This window comes from Meles meles, chromosome 13 (genome assembly GCF_922984935.1).
Source record: "Meles meles chromosome 13, mMelMel3.1 paternal haplotype, whole genome shotgun sequence".
Classification (NCBI taxonomy): domain Eukaryota; kingdom Metazoa; phylum Chordata; class Mammalia; order Carnivora; family Mustelidae; genus Meles; species Meles meles.
Genome location: NC_060078.1, coordinates 56,597,005 through 56,615,000, shown reverse-complemented (window position 1 = coordinate 56,615,000; position 17,996 = coordinate 56,597,005). Strand labels below are relative to the sequence as shown.

General features: G+C 41.3%; 1 protein-coding gene across 14 annotated transcripts in view; it reads right to left on the bottom strand.

Annotated features, from left to right (window-relative positions):
• The window catches only part of LCOR (ligand dependent nuclear receptor corepressor), a 142,723-nt gene that overhangs the window by 10,920 nt on the left and 113,807 nt on the right, over nt 1-17,996 (bottom strand). For all 14 annotated transcript variants that reach the window (XM_046027060.1, XM_046027061.1, XM_046027067.1 and 11 more), the window contains one exon: nt 1-4,231. This exon is cut by the window's left edge and continues 10,920 nt beyond it. In XM_046027060.1, coding sequence (XP_045883016.1) covers nt 1-4,231 — 4,231 coding nt within the window. The remainder of the gene's footprint in view (nt 4,232-17,996) is intronic.

The following is a 17,996-nucleotide window of genomic DNA, read 5'->3' as shown; positions in this document are numbered from 1 at the left end:
GGTTTTTGTCAAGGGTCTGGCCCGAATCTTTCCACTGCTCTGCTTCCTGTTGGTGGCTTTCTGTGGCCTTGAAGAGGATTCACTTGCCCCCTTTTGCTTTGCAGGTTTCATCCCTGCCTCCGAGGCAGGGGGCTGTGTGGGTCTTTTGTTTGTATTCTCTTTTTCCCTTCTGGAGGGAGGGCAGTTCTTTTTAGGGATCTTCACTTTATTCTCTTTTAAGGAGGTCTTTCTGGGCAGTTGGCTGATTCTATCCCTTGCAGCTGGCTTCTTGGCAGCAGGGGTTTTGGTGGTTCCATCAGGATGCTTGTCTTTGCTGGCTTTCACCACCGGTCCCTTGTCCTTCCTGTCCTGAGTGCTGCCGCCTTCTGTCCTCTTGCGTTTATTCTGCACTTCTGCTTTCGGCAAGACTTCAGTCATCTGCTTCCCTTTCCTTCCCTTCATTCCGTCAATGCTCTTGGGCTTAATAGGAAACCCATCTGCATCCACCTGCAGGGCAAGCTTGGGGGACATTAGAGGGTTGATGCATACACTCTTACAACTCTGTTTACTTTCCACAGCCTGCCCCAACGGGCTTTCCATTTTCTCATTCTTGATCAAACATTGCTGGGCTCTCAGCTTTCCTCGAATATTGGAATATTTTCTGAGGATCCGGGTACTGGCTGGGGTAGGTGAGTTTGTGGGAGGATGGCTACTTCGTCCTTCCTTGACTTCCTCTATGCTGTCTTCAGAACTGGGGCCGAGGCTGACATCACTGGTGTCCTCCGGCTCCACCTGGTCAGGATTTTCTTGAAATTTGGCCCAGAGCTTCTGTGTTTTCCAATTGTTTCTAGCAGGAGTAGCTCCAGGAAATTTCTTCAAGTGCTTTTTCAAGCGCTCAGCCTGTAGTGAGCTGGGGTACAGGCTGGAAGGAGAGTACTTCTGAAGAGGATGCTTGACGGGGGGGATGTCTCCCGGAAGACGAGTGTTGAGCTTCTTCACGATCACCAGAGACCGGGTTTCAGTAGTCTCTAAGAACCATTTGCAAACATTAGATAATTTAAAGTTTGTCATAAACAGCAGCTGAACAGGAGAAAACTTTTGAACCTCCAATGAACCCCTACATTTCCGTGACCTTTTCTTGCTTTTCCAAATCTCCTTCAGTTTATCTGACTTGTTCCTTGATCTTGATGTTGGCTGGGCTTCTTTCTCCAACTGGATCCAGCCTTTCTGAACTCTCATGTACTGGGCATTGAAGTTGGCAATAAGCTCTTGGTTCTCCTCCTCTGCACACCATTCCACAAACTTTGGCTGGTCGTCCACCACGGCATCCACATCCTCCTCATCTAAGGGATCTCCACTCTCTGAAGCTTCATCTTCCTTTGGTATTGGGTTTCCTTGTGCTGCTTCCTTTTCTGAAGTCACTCTTGCAGTGTCTGAGGAGTCCAGAGAATGAGCATGTCTTAGGTTGTAGGTTGAAGAGGTCAGTCTTGTAAGCCTTGGTACCCATTTTGGGGGCCCAGCAGCATCACCACTTCCACTACTTGATAAGCCCAGTGCACTGGACGGCAGGTCACTTTCACCATCTTTACGCTGGGTGTTTTCAGTGCCAACCTCATTCACAACCTCCTCCAGATCTTGTGTGGGAATTGGTTCTGGCTTCTCTTTTGATTGTTCTGGGAAAGTACAAGGAATACTTTCTGAGGGGTCACGAGCATTTTTCTTCCCTAACTTAGACTGAACATAGATTTCCAGTCTCTCTCCAGGCAGGGGCTGGCCCACTGTGGTTATGGGATCATTGCTGGGGAAAATATCTCCTTCTTCCCCCTTGACTTCTTTTGCCAGCATGTTTTTAAAAGTCTGCCTGGTGATGATCCCACCTCCTTCGCCCTCCTGCTCAGTGTCTTTCTCAGAGGGATTTTCATCAACACCTGGGTTTTCAGTGTCCTCCAGACCTTTTGTATGGAAGCCGTCAGCCAGAAGGCCCTCAGATGCTGTCTCCCCAGGGCACCCTTCTTTTTTAGAACGTTTTATACCAGGATTTTTAGAAATCTTGATCTCAGGACAAGCAGAGGAAGAATCTGAACTTTGACTTCTCAGGCACCTATCGGCAGAGGGGGGATCTGAAAGCTGACTCCTTAGGCACCTGTCAGAGGCCTCAGGGAGTTTTTTACTTTTTTTCTTCTTGTCCACATTCTCTTCAGGTGAATCAATGTTTTGATCGCACGTATCTTTTTCTGAACAAAGTTTTACGTCACTGCTCTGTCCCTCTGATTTTCCTGTACCACCTGCTGCCTCACTGTCCTCAATTTCTCTGGGGTTTTCATCAGTAAAAGTGCTGCTTTCCTTCAAGGGCGGGCAGGTGTCCAGCTCCTGAGTGTCTTCTTCAGTCTTGGCCTCAGTACTGACACTTTGGTTGTCTTCAGCTTCTCCCAGGCTCAGGGGAGGCTCCAAACCCACAGGCGGACTCTGACTTTCTGAGCCCAGAGGACCTTCCTCTCTGCTGACTGTTTCAGGAGAAGAATGAGGCCTAGAAACCCCATCGTCACTGCCTCCCTCAGAAATGCTCTCAGCAAAGGAAACCAGGTGACCGTCTTGGATGACAGTCCCCTCCTTGATATCCAGCAGTTGGACTGGTTGCTGATCTTGTTCAGGGGAAGCCACCCCACTTGCTGTGGGAGTTGAGACCATGGAGCTACCTTGTGGCATGTCCTCTTCGGGAAGGTGAGCAGGAAGAGGCGACGCCAAGCTGGAGGCTGTCATTTCCTCTGACCTAGGAGAGCCACTTGGATTTGGTTTATTTGTCATGGGGCAAACCTCAGGCTCCTGAGATTCCTTTTCAGAGGAAGCTTCTCCTTCTCCTTCCTTGAGGGAGGTTATTTCTTTACTAGGTTCTTCATGGTCGTCTTCTCTGGGATACTGCACATCCACAGCAGGTCCAGGGGCGGAAAGTATGAGGGTCTGCTTGGCAGTGACCACTGCCTCTGGCTCCACTATTGAACAGCTTGCTTTTTCTTGAGAGTGTAAATTTCTGGCCAGCGTGCGAACAGTTGGCAGCTCACAACAATCACCATTGAAGAAGTATCCTCGAGTACTCTTCCTGGCTGTTTTCCGAGAAGATAATATTGATCTTTGATTCTCCAAGTGGCACTCTGTTATTGGCTGACTGATATAAACGACATCACACTGGTTATCGTAATCGTTTATCCTCAGCCCTGATGCCCTCTTACTCTTCCGAGCTGTCTTAATGGAGGTTGATATCATCTTGGTTCGTGAATGTCCATTAGATGCTTTGTGGACAGCTGGCATGGGGCTGGAGGCTAACCAACCATCTTTGGAATGATCAAACTGACCTTTGTCACTGGGATGTAAATGATAACTCACCTTATTTCTTCCTAGTGAGTGAAGATGGTTCTCTTGCTTTGGCCTTGAATCTTGTTCACTGGACTCTAACTCCTGGCGCAGAGGTGTTTTTGAGCTACAGAGTAAAGCATTCTCTTTGTCAGCAGTTCTAGGTGAATTCCCAGTAAACCCTGAGTCCCAAGCCTCTTCTGATAAAGCTTTGAATGAATTTCTTTGAGAAACAATACAGCTGTTGCTCTCCTCACTATTCTCAGGTGCCACTTTCACTGCAATCAGACTTTCTACTAAAGCTGAGCTCTGCATATGGTCTTTCCCATCCTCACATATTTTCACATTTGTGTCTTGCTCCTGTCCAGTGGTTTGCCCCTCCAAGCTCTTAGAGGTGTGGTGGAAGCTTAATGAGGAAGAATTAGATGCGGTGAGGTATCCCAGAGTGGAACTATCCGTTGAACTACCAGAATTAGGTTTAGTGGTTGGATGTTCAGAGGAAGCTTTCTGGATAATAGTCAAGGCATTCTCTCTTCCATCTGCAGAGTTTGTCTCAGGAGGAGGCTCCTTCAGGGCCTGTTCTGTCAAGTGTGGAGGGCTGTGCGGGTCTGATGAGTCTACGAACAAATCTACAGAAGGAGGAGACTTCATATCGAGACATGCAGCATCCTTTTCCTTATGTCTGGCGCCTAGCTGGGCACAGCCAGCGTTGCAAGTGGATGCATCCATCGCTCCAGAATCAGGCCGCAGGTCCTCAGTGCCCGGCTGGGATTCAGTGTACAGATCGTTCAGGACGCGGATGAACTGCTTCTGGTGATGAGTGCACAGTTTGACCATAAACTTCTCCAGTGGGGACTTGGACTGATTGTTAGAATCTACTGCTATCGCCTCTGCTGAGTTCTCACTAGATGGACAAAGAGAAAGGAGAAATTAGTATGGTCATTTTCTGAAGAACATTTTTACAGTATGAAATTCACCAGATGTTACTCATGTTATAAAGAGAATGAACAGACATGCTAAAACTGCTTCTAAGTGCCCATATAAATTTCATTTAATAAGTAGTTACCTAATTAAAATATAAGGCCAGCCCTGATATATTCCCAAATTTTAGTAACATCCTTCATACTTTTTAAGTGATCATTCATAATAATTTTTATCTTATAGAGAAGAAATATCATTGATAAGAATTTTTCCAAAAATAAAATTTTGGCCACATTATTACCTCTAGTCAGTCAACATATACTTTTGTTTTAGGCCTGGGTATTCCTGTTATTAAACTGTCATTCAGTGCGTCTGAATTTTTGTCAGTCCACCACATTGACAAAAATTCAGACGCACTACATCACAAACTTTGGACTTAGAGAAATTGTAGTTTTAACATGGTTTCTCAGCATGACTAATTGGCTGGACTTATAATTCTGCAAACAGTAGTGCAGGGATTCTTCTGCCCTCTTCCTGGGGCAATGAGAATTAAGACTGGTAATTTCACATTTCAGACACAGTAACAGATGGAGTTACAAGCAATTGCTGATTCCTAGGCTCTAAACAAATCCCACTGTAAACTGCAAGGTTCTGTCACTGCAAGGAGGCAGCCGGATGTCTTCTCAGTCAAGCCCCGCCTGCTACATTCTCCTAGACCTTCAACAAGCATTTTACAGTACTTCCCAAGACGTCATTCTACATCAGACAACCACTTCCGTAAGGTATCCAGGACAACTCTGAAGTTTAACCTGGACAGTGGGCGGTGGCGGGCAAGGATGATATTAGACTCAAAATAACCTAAAAGCAAGTCCCACTCAGACAGCTGAGGGTTGTCAAGGGCTGCTCAGTGTTTCTGGATGTCCTGGTTTTACTAAGTTCAAGCAGTTGGAGAGTTCCAATTTTCTGGGGTTTTTTTGGTTTGTTTGTTTTTTAAATTATTCATGAGAGAGAGTGCAAGTGAGCCCAAGCCAGGGGGAAGGACAGAGGGAGAGAGAAAAGCGGGTTCCTTACTGAGTAGGGAGCCTGACCCAGGGCTTGATCCCAGGACCGCAAGATCATGGACCAGAGCTGAAGGCAGGGGCTTAACCGACTGAGACACTCAGGTACCCCATCCAGTTTTCTGGAGGTTTATACAACTTGTCAATCTCTCTCTCTCTTCCTGAGTCTCCCTAAGGAGACTATTATCTGACTATGAAACCATCAGGGCACTGAGGGCAGCTTAGTAAACATGTATTAAACAGATGTTACTTGATAGTGTCTTCCAGCTAATTCTTTTTCTTCAATCTCTGACTTTATCTCCCAGCCATGAGGTGCCTTTCCAGGAAAGCTTACCTTGGACAGCCTACACTGGCCTCCTGCCTTCCTCACCCCCCTTGTCGCTATGTCTGTCAGGTGGTACCAACAGCATAATACGTGTAACAGGATACAGTATTGTAAGACAGTAGTGAGTGTTCTGCCACTTACTAGTTGTGTAACCTTGGCCAGAACACGTAACTGTTTTTGGTCTTAACAGAGGTGCCCCCTCTTCCACTTAGGATTAGTACAAAGGAAAACCTACAAAGTAATCAGTTACCATTATTGTCAGCCAGTCACATTAAACATACTTGAATAAAAAATAACTCAGAGATGTGCATTAATGCTTTCTCACAACCTAAAGTGAATTTTCCACATAAAGTTTACACTTCAAGTACCAAACATTTAAAATTCTAAAAAATATTTTTGATGGAAGTCTTAAAAATTATATCCTCCTCTGTACATAGTTTATTCTTTCTTAATGACTCAGGGTTCTTACCATGTTCACTATTAGTAAAGTTTAGCTGTTGTGGGTTTTTTTTTGAGAAAGAGAGAGAGAGAGAGCATGTGTGAGTGGGGTGGGGAGAGGGGCAGTGGGAGAGAATCTTTTTTTTTTTTTTAAAGATTTTATTTATTTATTTAACACACAGAGAGAGAGAGAGATAAAGAGAGACAGTGAGAGAGGGAACACAGGCAAGGGGAGTGGGAGAGGGAGAAGCAGGCTTCCCGCTGAGCAGGGAGCCTGATATGGGACTTGATCCCAGGACCCTGGGATCATGAACTGAGCCAAAGGCAGATGCTTATCGACTGAGCCACCCAGGCACCCCGAGAGAGAGAGAGAATCTTAAGCAGGCTCCACGCCTGGTGTGGAGCTGGACGCAGGGCTCGACCTCATGACCCGAGATGATGAAATCAAAACTTGGATGCTTATGGCCACCTACATGTGCCATAGCTGTTAGTTTTATTATACTGAACTAAAATATATAGATAGCTTTGGGGCTATTCGATTAAGTAAATCTGACTCCCTTAATACAAAAAGTCACACTGGCAGTCTGTATGTTATTAAAATCTTTCTTAGGGGCACCTGGGTGGCTCAGTGGGTTAAAGCCTCTGCCTTTGGCTCAGGTCATGATCCCAGGGTCCTGGGATCGGCATCGGGCTCTCTGCTCAGCAGGGAACCTGCTTCCCTTCCTCTCTCTCTGCCTGCCTCTGCCTACTTGTGATCTCTGTCTGTCAAATAAATAAATCTTAAAAAAAAAAAACTTTCTTATAATTGGCTGAGAAATAGCAGCTGTGTTTACGAGCCTTACTTCAAGTGCTAGACTGCTACTTCAGGTAAAAATAAGATTCTGAATGAAGGCTTCAGGAACAGTTTTATGAGTAAAGTACATGGATTTCCTAACAACTTCAAATGCTCAATGCCCTTTTTTTCCTCAGTTTTTGGTTTTTGGAGGTGTTCCTGATGTCTCTGAGAGAGGTGACTATAAATAAAGTGGGATATCACTGCCTTTTCAATGCATCAAAAAAGTGCACGTTAGCAATACATGAAAAAATGTAAAAAAGGTTGATCAAGTTTTACAAAAAAGACAAAGAAATATTCTGGTATCTTACTGCAGAAAAAAACTAGAGATAAATGTTTCCCTCTAACTTAAGAAGCACAATTATCACCAAGGTGTGAAAATCTGGACACTGCTCCATGCCTATGGCTTTGCTCTGGAAAGTAGGTTTTAGTATTTGGGGTTAACAATATGCTTACAGATTAATGAAATCAAGATGTATACCCAATAAGAGGAGAGAATGCTCTGAAGAAAGTGAGAAAGCACTTTCTTCTAAAGTGATGCTCACATGGAACAAAAAACTGAGTAGTAATTAAGCCACAGGTGAGAGCTAACCTCTTTTATGGTCATGAGACATCTGCTACTGTTCTATATTTTAATAATTTAATAGTGCTTCAGTATTTTAATTAGCCTCAACTAAGTAAGATTTCCAAAGGGCCATGAAACCACCCCTGAAGCAATGGTTGTGGCAATATAGCTGAGTTAGTCCCAGAAGACAGAACAGACAACTACAGGTAGGTATGAATCTGTTTCACAGCACTACACAAAGGGGAAATGGGGTCTTCACAACCAAGGCACACATACTGCAGAAACATCAGTACCCACCAAACGCTAAGCTAGAACAGCAGTATAGCATTCGGGTGTTGAAAAACAGCATCAGAGAGGCAGTCCAGGAGACAAGAAGATTAAAACTGCAAATGGCAACCTTGCGTAAAAGAAAGAGACATTAACAAAAGGTCATTCGTAGGTGCGTTTTTCTGGCAAAAAGGATCAGGGAGAACATACTGGTGAACCACAGGTCATCAGAGCAAGAAGTGGGGAGCTCTTCATCACTTAGGCCCTGGGCCACCTCAAAACAAACTTCACTTGGAGTGACTGCATCTCTTCCTGAAATCCTAAGCTATAGTGGTTTGCAAACTACATCGGCAGTCATAAGGAATCATGTATATGTATTCTATACATCTTGTATCTTTTCTCTTACTGACTTGTCTTTTTCTTAGCTTTCCAAGCAAATGTAAGCTACTTGAGCTACTTGAGATGTAACGAACAAGGCAGGGATCACATTTCATGCTCTTCTGTTTTTTTCTGAGCAAAAATGAGGGGAGAGAAAAGCATCAAGAATGTTTCCTGGGTTTTCTTCCTGAGCAGCTTCATTTGCTGAGATAGGAACACAGGGAATGAAGCTGGGGGCTGGAGATTGTTACAATAGGTATGTGTCTCATGAGTTCCTTTTCTTACACATGGAGTAGAGGTGTTTCTAAAATTCTGAATCTGAGATGTTCTGGAAGGCAACTGGACCGGTAGCTTCACTTGGATCTGAAAACCTTCATATTAATACTAACCTTTGTCCAAGTGTCATTAAATGGCCTTGTTATAATAGCTAACTTTTAACTATAGTAATAAAATCGCTTTTGACTGTGCCTCTAACTTGTCAAGCTTCTTACCTTTTCTCTAAAAATTTTTCAGTAAGATCTTAGGTTTAGATGAATTTTAATTTCAGACGATTTGAATATTTAAGTTAACCTCAACTTCTTGAAATTTAATGCTATTACAATTTTTTCATTTTTTTTAAAGGGGGTGCAGTTTTTAAAAAACTGGCTAGTTTCTGCCCGAGTTTTAAACAGCTAGTCTTTACCTTTGCTTCCAGTTATTCCGTTTTTTCCTATAGTCTCAGGCCTTTGAGAGAGCCCAAATATGCATTTGCCCTGTTTTAGAACACTCTCAGGCACTAAGAAGGTAAATAAGAGAGGGTCAAGCTTCTTTCCTGCAGCCCATTCCCTCAACTCGACTAAAGGGGGAGCACTGTAGTACCTCAGTGACTACAGCTGGTAGGATGGTATGTCCCTCACACCTGACGAGGTAAGATCTTTACAAGAACAATAATTCATCACAGATTTCAAAATCGCTCTTTTGATTTCATGGTCTTCCTGCTCAACAACAAGAGTCTGTAACAGTTAAGTAAATGATTTATCAATCAGAAATACTTCACCACTAGAGAGCTGTAAGCTCCCAGGGACTGAGAAACGGGAGGTAGGGCTGTATAAGAGGGAAACTCCACTTCCAACTGCCTGGATTAGTTCTGAGTGTCTCTCCGAGAGAAATCGAGAGAAATCGCTTGCATGACTTTGACTCTGTCTATCCCCAGCTCAAAGCCTAAGTCTTAAGGGTGTGGTCAAAGGATAAGATAATATTCATAACAACTCTGAAAGGTACAGTTTAAGAGTGAGGTGTTGTTTCACAACCCTATCTATAATGATTTACTCAATGATGTTTTTCCAGATCAGAGGTTAGACACAGTTGAACTCCCCTACTTGGTCAATACTGCAATACTTAAGTCCCCAAAGAAAAGCATTCCTATGGTTAATGTAAATGGTGGATTGTCAATGCTTATCTTAGTGTAAAAGAATAAAATGAGGGTGCCTGGGTGGCTCAGTCAGGTTAAGTGTCTGCCTTCAGCTCAGGTATGATCCCAGGGTCCTACTTCTCCCCTTCCCTCTGCTGCTCCCCATTTCTATGCTCTGTCAAATAAATAAAAATAAATTAAAAAATAATCAAATAAATTAAAAGAAATAAAATTAGAAGAGGGATGGCAGAGAGCTGAAAGGACAATTTTAAGAGTCTAGACTCTGGGATTGATGGTTTCAGGTAGTCTCTCGAAGATCTACTAACTTCCAACAAAACTCATGGTGGCAAATGCACCATCAATGATGACCGAAATACAAAAGATCAATGAAGACACTGCATGATGTCTGGATCATCAGAGAAGGGCAGTCCTGGGAAAACAGAAAGGGAGAGAAAGCTCGAGACAACCCCTGACAGAGTGGACCAAATAGTTAAGAGATGTAGATTAATTTGAGTTGATTTTTCTACTTAAATACAAGAAAACATAAAAATGCATCATCAGTTCCCCTCAAGGCAAGAAGAGCTGTATTTTTTGCTAGACAATAATCTGAAATTATGTTCCCTAATTCCTTATTTTCTGGTCCTTTGAACACACAAAATGTGTTTCAAGGGCTTGGATAGGTCAGCTGACAAGTCCTTGCTCTGCACTGGGAAATGTATCTACCCTTGGCTGGCTGTTTCACATCTGCGGGTCACATACTTGGACGCAGGAATATTCCAAGTACTATGACAACATCCACTGTGTGTACATGTGTGTGTGGAGTGGAGAAGGTGGGCAGTATGGAGTATGGTGATTTTCCAAAAGCCATATATAGTTTAGTTGAACCTCTAAACTACTGAACGACCAAGTTTTCCTTCCACAGAACTGAACTAGGAGAAATCATAAAAAGGGTACAGTAGACAAAGGCAACAAAGAAATGTGAGAAATGAGATCATAATATCACAGAACAGAAAGTGACTTTTTTTAAAAAAAGATTTTATTTATTTGACAGACAGATTACAAGTAGGCAAGAGAGGCAGGCAGAGAGAGAGAGGAGGAAGCAGGCTCTCCACGGAGCAGAGAGCCCGACGCGGGGCTCGATCCCAGGACCCCGGGATCATGACCTGAGCCGAAAGCAGAGGCCTTAACCCACTGAGCCACCCAGGCGCCCCAGAAAGTGACCTCTTTAGTCAGGCAGTTTAATACCTGACTTGCAGGTGGCTGAAATCCAAAATAGAATTTAGATGGATTTGGATTTAGAAAAAGCACTTCTCAAAACTGCGGTTAAGGAGAATGAATGATCATTCCCTTAGAGATGAAAAACACAGAGGAGGGTGTGTGTGTATTTTCAAACCCTGGGTGATTGCTGATAGCATCTCGTTCAGGTGCAAAGTAGAAAAATAATGAAGAACTACTGATCTAAAACAAGACATGCAATCCCTTAGTAAGAGCTTTCTAAGTCTACTGTGTTCCTAGGCTAGTCAAGTTTACTAGAAACAGGGCAGAACGATTCCAAAAACTATGAATAATCTAAACTGGGGGAAAGGAGAAATGCATCAGGGGCTGCTTACTGAGCATGAAACCATAATTTGCTAGTTTTTCTGTATCTCGGGGCTTAATACCTCTGATAAAAATCTATTATTCAGAGTAGATCTAAAGAGGATAGAAGTCTTTTAAGGCTTGTAGCTCCTATTTCTTTTCAACTTAACCAAATTGTCAAATTTCTTAAATTACAATAAAAATATAAATACCAAGGAAATTCTTATTTAACATATTTTCACCCTATAGGCAAATGTACCCGGAAGCCAAACTATAATCAAAAGGTTACTTGGTGAACAGAAGTCAGAGCAAGGGGTCATAAGCACCATAGTCCAATGCCTTTGTCTCCTTTCTAGGAATATAATGAGTTCACAGATGCTTCTGCCAAACCATTTATAGCTGACAGTTTTTTTTTCTACCACATTGATTTTCGTTTCTATCATCTCAGATTAAGACTATATATGTAAGACCAAATACATGAAACCTCGATGTTAATTTACATAAAAGGAGGGAAGGTTCATAGGCTATGAAAGACACAGGATTTTGGACTAGAGGACATAAATTAAAAAGTGATAGTTCCTGGAAGTGAGGGAAGAAATATCCCTAAGTGATATTGCTAAATACTGGTTTGGTGAGAGCACTAACCTAAATTATTCATCTAATGAGTACTTTAAGAATTCTTAGAAAACACTTTAAAATAGACTTTAGGAAAAATATAATAATTTCAGACCAAGAGGACAGACCTCTGTCTCAGGCTACTTTGAACTGAAAAAAAAAAAAAAAAAAAAAAAAAAAAGTATATCACTGGCCTGAGTTATAAAGCCAGAGTGGAGAGAGATAGTACAAGTGTAACTGACATTTTAGGAGGTCAGGATTACATGAGAGCTTGTGACAAGCCAGCTGACTGACCTATTTCTTTTTTATTTTAGTCAGAGGATTAAAATCTATATTGCTTTTTGCGGGAAAATTGCCCTTTCATTCCCAGTTTAAATGACCAGGACAATGATGGACTAGAAAAATGCCACTGCTTAAGCAGAAACCAGGTGCTCATTCCCCACATGAGAGGAAATACACTGTATCGTGGGGCTCTTTTAAATCCCATCACTGGGCAAGGAGAAAGAAACATGTGTCAAGGCCCAAGAGAAGCCAAGAACTGTGAACGGCTTCCCTCGCACTCAGAAAAGACTCCATTAGGAGGGGGCGTATTTCCTCTGTGGTAAGAGTGATAACAACAACCATCAACTCAATACCCATACCACCACTTTGCAAGGCAGTGTGTATGGACAGGGGGCTCTAAAGGAGGCATGGGGGGCTGACACAGAAACAAACAAGAGGACACTTAACAGTTCACATGACAGATCCCAGCAACAAAAATGTTTTGTCCTCTCCAGAAACAGGGTGGTATATTTTTGACAGATATTGTTTCTTTTTGGGTGAAAGGAAGAGGGAGACTAGCAGATTATAATAAGCAGCAGATAAATATTTGATAGTATCCTGAGCTTTTCGTAATTGTTAGAGATCTTCTAGATCCTAACTTTTCTCATGATCTCTTGAGGTTCTTAATCTCCATTCTTGAAACCATACAAATCAGCAGTGTAAGCCTTAAAAGCGGAAAATTCTACTTTTGTTGTCATATAGTAAATCATGAAGGCATTCTTAATTAACTGCAATCACTTAAAGACTAGATCATTTTAAAACCTTAAAAAGGGATTCTTAAATTTAATGTCACTTAATTCATGAGGTGAATATTAGAGGAGGTAAAATATTTAAAAATTTAAAGTATAGGGATAAGCAAAGCATTTTTGTATCTACCATTCTGGGGTGCTCTTGGAATTAAGTCCTTCATCATCATTCTCCACTCCACCTCTCTGGAAACTCAAGTCTACTGTTGGGAGATGTGCTGGAGTGAGATGAACTAAGCAGAATCATCTGTATTTTTAAGTCTTTGCTCAGGAACATTGAAGACAAAATGTAACTAAATGTACACACTCACACACAACATAATCAACTTAGGTATTTTACCTCACACCCTATCCCAAGGTTCCGTTTCCTCTTGCTTCCCCTCACTATCCAGCTCAACTAAACAGACCCAACTTTCCTTGGGGAATACTGTATTTTAAGCTCCCTGCCACTAGTTTCTCCTAATTTTAGAGTTTGCTTCACATTACCCAACTGCCATCTTCTTAAAGTCCAAATGCGATCTTAACTTTTTCCTTTTTTTAAAGTAGGCTCCAGGGGTGCCTGGGCCCAGTGGGCTAAAGCCTCTGCCTTCAGCTCAAGTCATGATCCCAGGGTCCTGGGATGGAGCCCCGCATTGCATCAGGCTCTCTGCTCCGCAGGAAGCCTGCTTCCTCCTCTCTCTGCCTGCCTCTCTTCCTACTTGTGATCTCTGTCAAATAAATAAAACCTTTTAAAAAAGTAAAAAATAAAGTAGGCTCGATGCCCAGTGTGGAGCCCAACATAGCGCCGTACTCAACGACCCTCAGATCAAGACCCGATCTTAGATCGAGTCAGGCACTTAACTGACTGAGCCACCCGTGCACCTGATTTTACCTTTTCTTTGGGGGGGGGGGGTGTGTGTGCATAAAACCTATAAAACCTGTCAACTTCTCACTGCTCATACTCCATCCTCCTTAGCACCTTCTCCCTGGGGGCTGTGTCAGAATTTCTTACTCTACTCCCACGGTTTGTTTCTACCTTTTATTAAATAGCACTTACGTGGCGTCATAGCGTAATGGCTGACAAGGCTATCTTCTCCACTGGTTTCTGAACCTTCTCTAGGTATAGGCCAGGACTTTGTCCTTTTTAACTCAACAGCTTTACTGCCTAACACATGGGGCTCAGGTAATTTCAGGTGTAAGCAAGCAATAAATAACATAGCCAAATAAATTACTATGTAGTGAAAATAATTTCCCAAAGACATTTTTCAAGGGAAGAGAAAACAACATAGGAAAAAAGAATCTTCCAATGAACATGAACTCAAATCAATGAGGCAGGGAAAGGAAGAAGGAGGGAGTTTTGAAGATCAGACAGTAAAAGGTATAGGTTCTTAACTGAAGGCACATAGGAGGTTGCTAGCATGCTTTCCAAGGTACCAGAATAACTGGGATGAAAGGTATGGTTTACATTAGAGTTTTGACTGCAAACCAGAACAAGAAATACCTTTTGCAAAATGACAAAGTACACATCTCAGTTTGCACTATGATGACACACACATTTCAATGAAACAGTATTTATTCTTATTATATGCTATGTGCTTTTTCTCTTTTCTTTTTAAAATGCTTGTTAGGCCCCACTAAGCAGCTTATAACAAAGGGCTGCAACTGGTTGATCCAGTTTGAAAAACTGGTCTACAAAGACGTACCAATTCCTAGCACCTCATAAGAATCTGCTATCCTGGTTATTTCCTTCTTAATTTATCTTTATCTAGCTAATGCTACACTGCCAGGTTTTCCTGGCAAAATGTTTCCAGTTGATTTAATAGATGCTGGAATGAACACCTCTAAACTGTGCTGGCTATGATCTGTTTGAAATGCTCAGAACCTCGATAAGAGTATAGCTAAAATCATTAATCACTGGCAGAAGAGTCCCCAAATTCTTTCACTAGAAAACTAATGGTCTGGGATTAAACACATGCACGCACACATGACCACTCTTACACTTGGCTCTTATATTCTGTTATTCAAACTACCACCACGTAAAAAGAGAAGTCTTCAAAGCACGTAAAATTTCAACCTTGACTATACAAAAAACCCAGTGTACAATAGAAATGCAGATAAATTCCATCCAACTTCGAAATTTTTAATCTTAAACCTCTTCTACTTTCTAAACAACTGTTAGTCTAGTCTTTGAAAAGAAACAAAGAATGACTAATAGTTTGATAATATGCCTGTGGAACAGGACCAAGAAATGCAGAAAAGCAGCATTCCAGGTTTTTAGCACAGTTCCAACACTTTTAGGTCTCTGACTGCAGTGTCCCTATTACAAACTCACCTGCCTCTTTCAAAGTTCTAATCAATACAAATGACTCCCTCTACAACTTTCAATCTGATTTTCTCACCTTCCCTATCCCTCACACTAAACTAACTCCTGCCAGATGCTTTCACTCCTTGCATTTTTTGAGTATCTGCAAAGAGCCCAGCACAGCACTATCTTTACATACAGAATCTCATTAGAGCCTCAGCAAATCTCTGAGGCAGGTGGGTATAAGCTTCCTTTCACAGATAAGAAACCCAGGCTCAGAAAGTTTCAATAACTTACTCAAAATCATGTACAAAGAAATTAGAAGGGCTGGGATTTTAAATGAGGCCCATCAAATTCTGTCTTTTTTTAACTTTATTTTTTTTAAATTTTATTTATTTGACAGGGAGAGATCACAAGTAGGCAGAGAGGCAGGCAGAGAGAGGGGGAAGCAGGCCCCGCTGAGCAGAGAGCCCAATGTGGGGCTTGATCCCAGGACCCTGAGATCATGACCTGAGCTGAAGGCAGAGGCTTTAACCCACTGAGCCATCCAGGTGCCCCCAAATTCTGTCTCTTAAACCTGGGATAGTCTCTCCTCTCCTCTCTATGCCTTACCTACTCTTCAAGATTCATTTCCTCTACCACTGAGTCAACAACCCCAACTTCTATTTAACAATAAAGTTTATAAAAGCTTCTAATGTAATTTTTTAAAAAAGATTTTATTTATTTATTTGACAGACAGAGATCACAAGTAGGCAGAGAGGCAGGCAGAGAGAGAGGAGGAAACAGGCTCCCTGCAGAGCAGAGAGCCCGATGCGGGGCTCAATCCCAGGACCCCGGGATCATGACCTGAACCGAAGGCAGAGGCTTTAACCCACTGAGCCACCCAGGCGCCCCTTCTAATGTAATTTCTTAACTGGCAGTTTCATAAGATAGATTTAATTAAGTTATAAGCAAACCTAAAAGAAAATGATTAGATTAAACCTCTCATTCTAAGGTTGAATCATGAGCGCCAAAGTGGTACAGAGCTAAGTATATAATGGCTTAGAATTATGAGTATTAAAGAAAAACTCATACTATGTGAGGAGGGCAAGTCCCTTAAACTCCCCACATTCCATGTTTTTCATTTTAAAAAATGAAAGATTAGAATGGGACAGTATTTAGTCAATAAGGGGGAGCCAATCAAAAAGTTCCTGTGGTCACAACAATGTAATATACCTAACATTACTGAACTGGATACTTAAAAATGGTTGAGATGGTAAATTTTGTCTCTGCCACAACTAGAAAAAGATCTACTGAATAAACTTTAAAAATATGAAAAAAGAAAAACAAAACAAAACAAAAAACCTCCTGTTACATTTTGAAAATACACAGCATGTACAGGCCTCACGCTTATAAACTAATTCAGTGGATCTGGTATAGGACCCAGGCATCTGCATTCTTAAAGACTGATTCTGAGACTGACTACATCCAATGATCGCCTCAATACTTTTTGTTGTTCCAACATTAAAGACAGAACTAGCTGCACACAACTGAAACAGACATTATAAACAACATACTTTAAACTTAACATACCTTATAATTTTTACAGAAGTATCATCACATTCATACAGTTCATAATAAAAACTTTAAAAAGCAGATCTGTTTTAAATAAAAGCCAACTAAAAAATGAGATCCAAATCTACTTGTTTTTCCTTTAGAAAATGCTACAATGCAAAGGGGAATCCTAAGGTTTATACCTTATTATTCAATAAAGGCTTGCTACTTTATCTCCCAATGTTAGAACAGATATAATTATAGTGCATTTGTCTCACATTTAATAGGAGATTTCATCTAATAGACTCAGGGGTGAAATGAGGCCTAAACGGCATTCAGGCTGCTACTATGATTTTCCAGATGAAAACATGAGTGATCTAGCTAGAACACCAACTTGACAGAATTTTAAAGTACCAAGTAATCCCTTATCGCTCCACATTGCTGATTAAATAAGGCTGGCCGAGAGCGTAATTAACATCTTGAAACTACTAGTCAATAAACAAGTGTTTTTACATGCCTATAAAAAAGCTTCAGACTCAAGATTTAATCCTTATGAGTTTTATATATATTTTTGCTGACTTCCCGGGTTCATTCTTTCCAAGCTGCACTCCAACCAAATCATGACTTAAACTATTAACTATTCTTCTAGAACATTTTTTTTCCACCAATGTCTGAAAAAAGCCTTCAATTGTAAATACAGCTTGATACATTTCTAGCTTGATACATCATTTCCTCCAAAAACAGCAAAAAGTACACTAACTTGTAAATTGAATAGGATTAATAAAATCCTGTGCTAAATGCTTACCAGTGGAAGCAGATGATAACGTGTACACTCGGAATACAAGAACCATTATCTACCGCACTTAGTAAATTCTATTAAGAAAAAAAGATTTTGTACTCTTTTCGGCGACAAAATCTAACACCATATGATGTAGGTATGTTTTTACATTTCAATACAAATGAATGGTGAGAGAAAGGGACAGTTCTTGAGGAAAATCTAAGAACTATACAACTCAAGAAATGGCAGAAAGCTAACTCATTTTCCATTTCCCCACTCCACTTCCCTTATGCAATTTCCCTGACTTTGACACCTTGTTAACACAGAAAGTCTTTGAATTAATTCCAAAGTATCAACAGAATCAGAGAAGAAAATTCTGGATTAGCAGGAGTTAAGTCCTTTTTAAAGTTATAATAACTGGAGAACTAAGTGTCAATTCAAAATTCATTAAAATGAATCATTTATGAGATGCCAAATTATAAACCTACTATATTGATCCGGCCACCAGTTTAGAATGGATTAATGGCAAGAACAAGTAATTATAGCTTTGAAATTTACAAAGTAGCAGTAATTCGGTTTCCAGAAAAATGTTCTATAAACACGTGGCATGACTGAGTAAGGGGAACAAATGAAGCCAATAAAG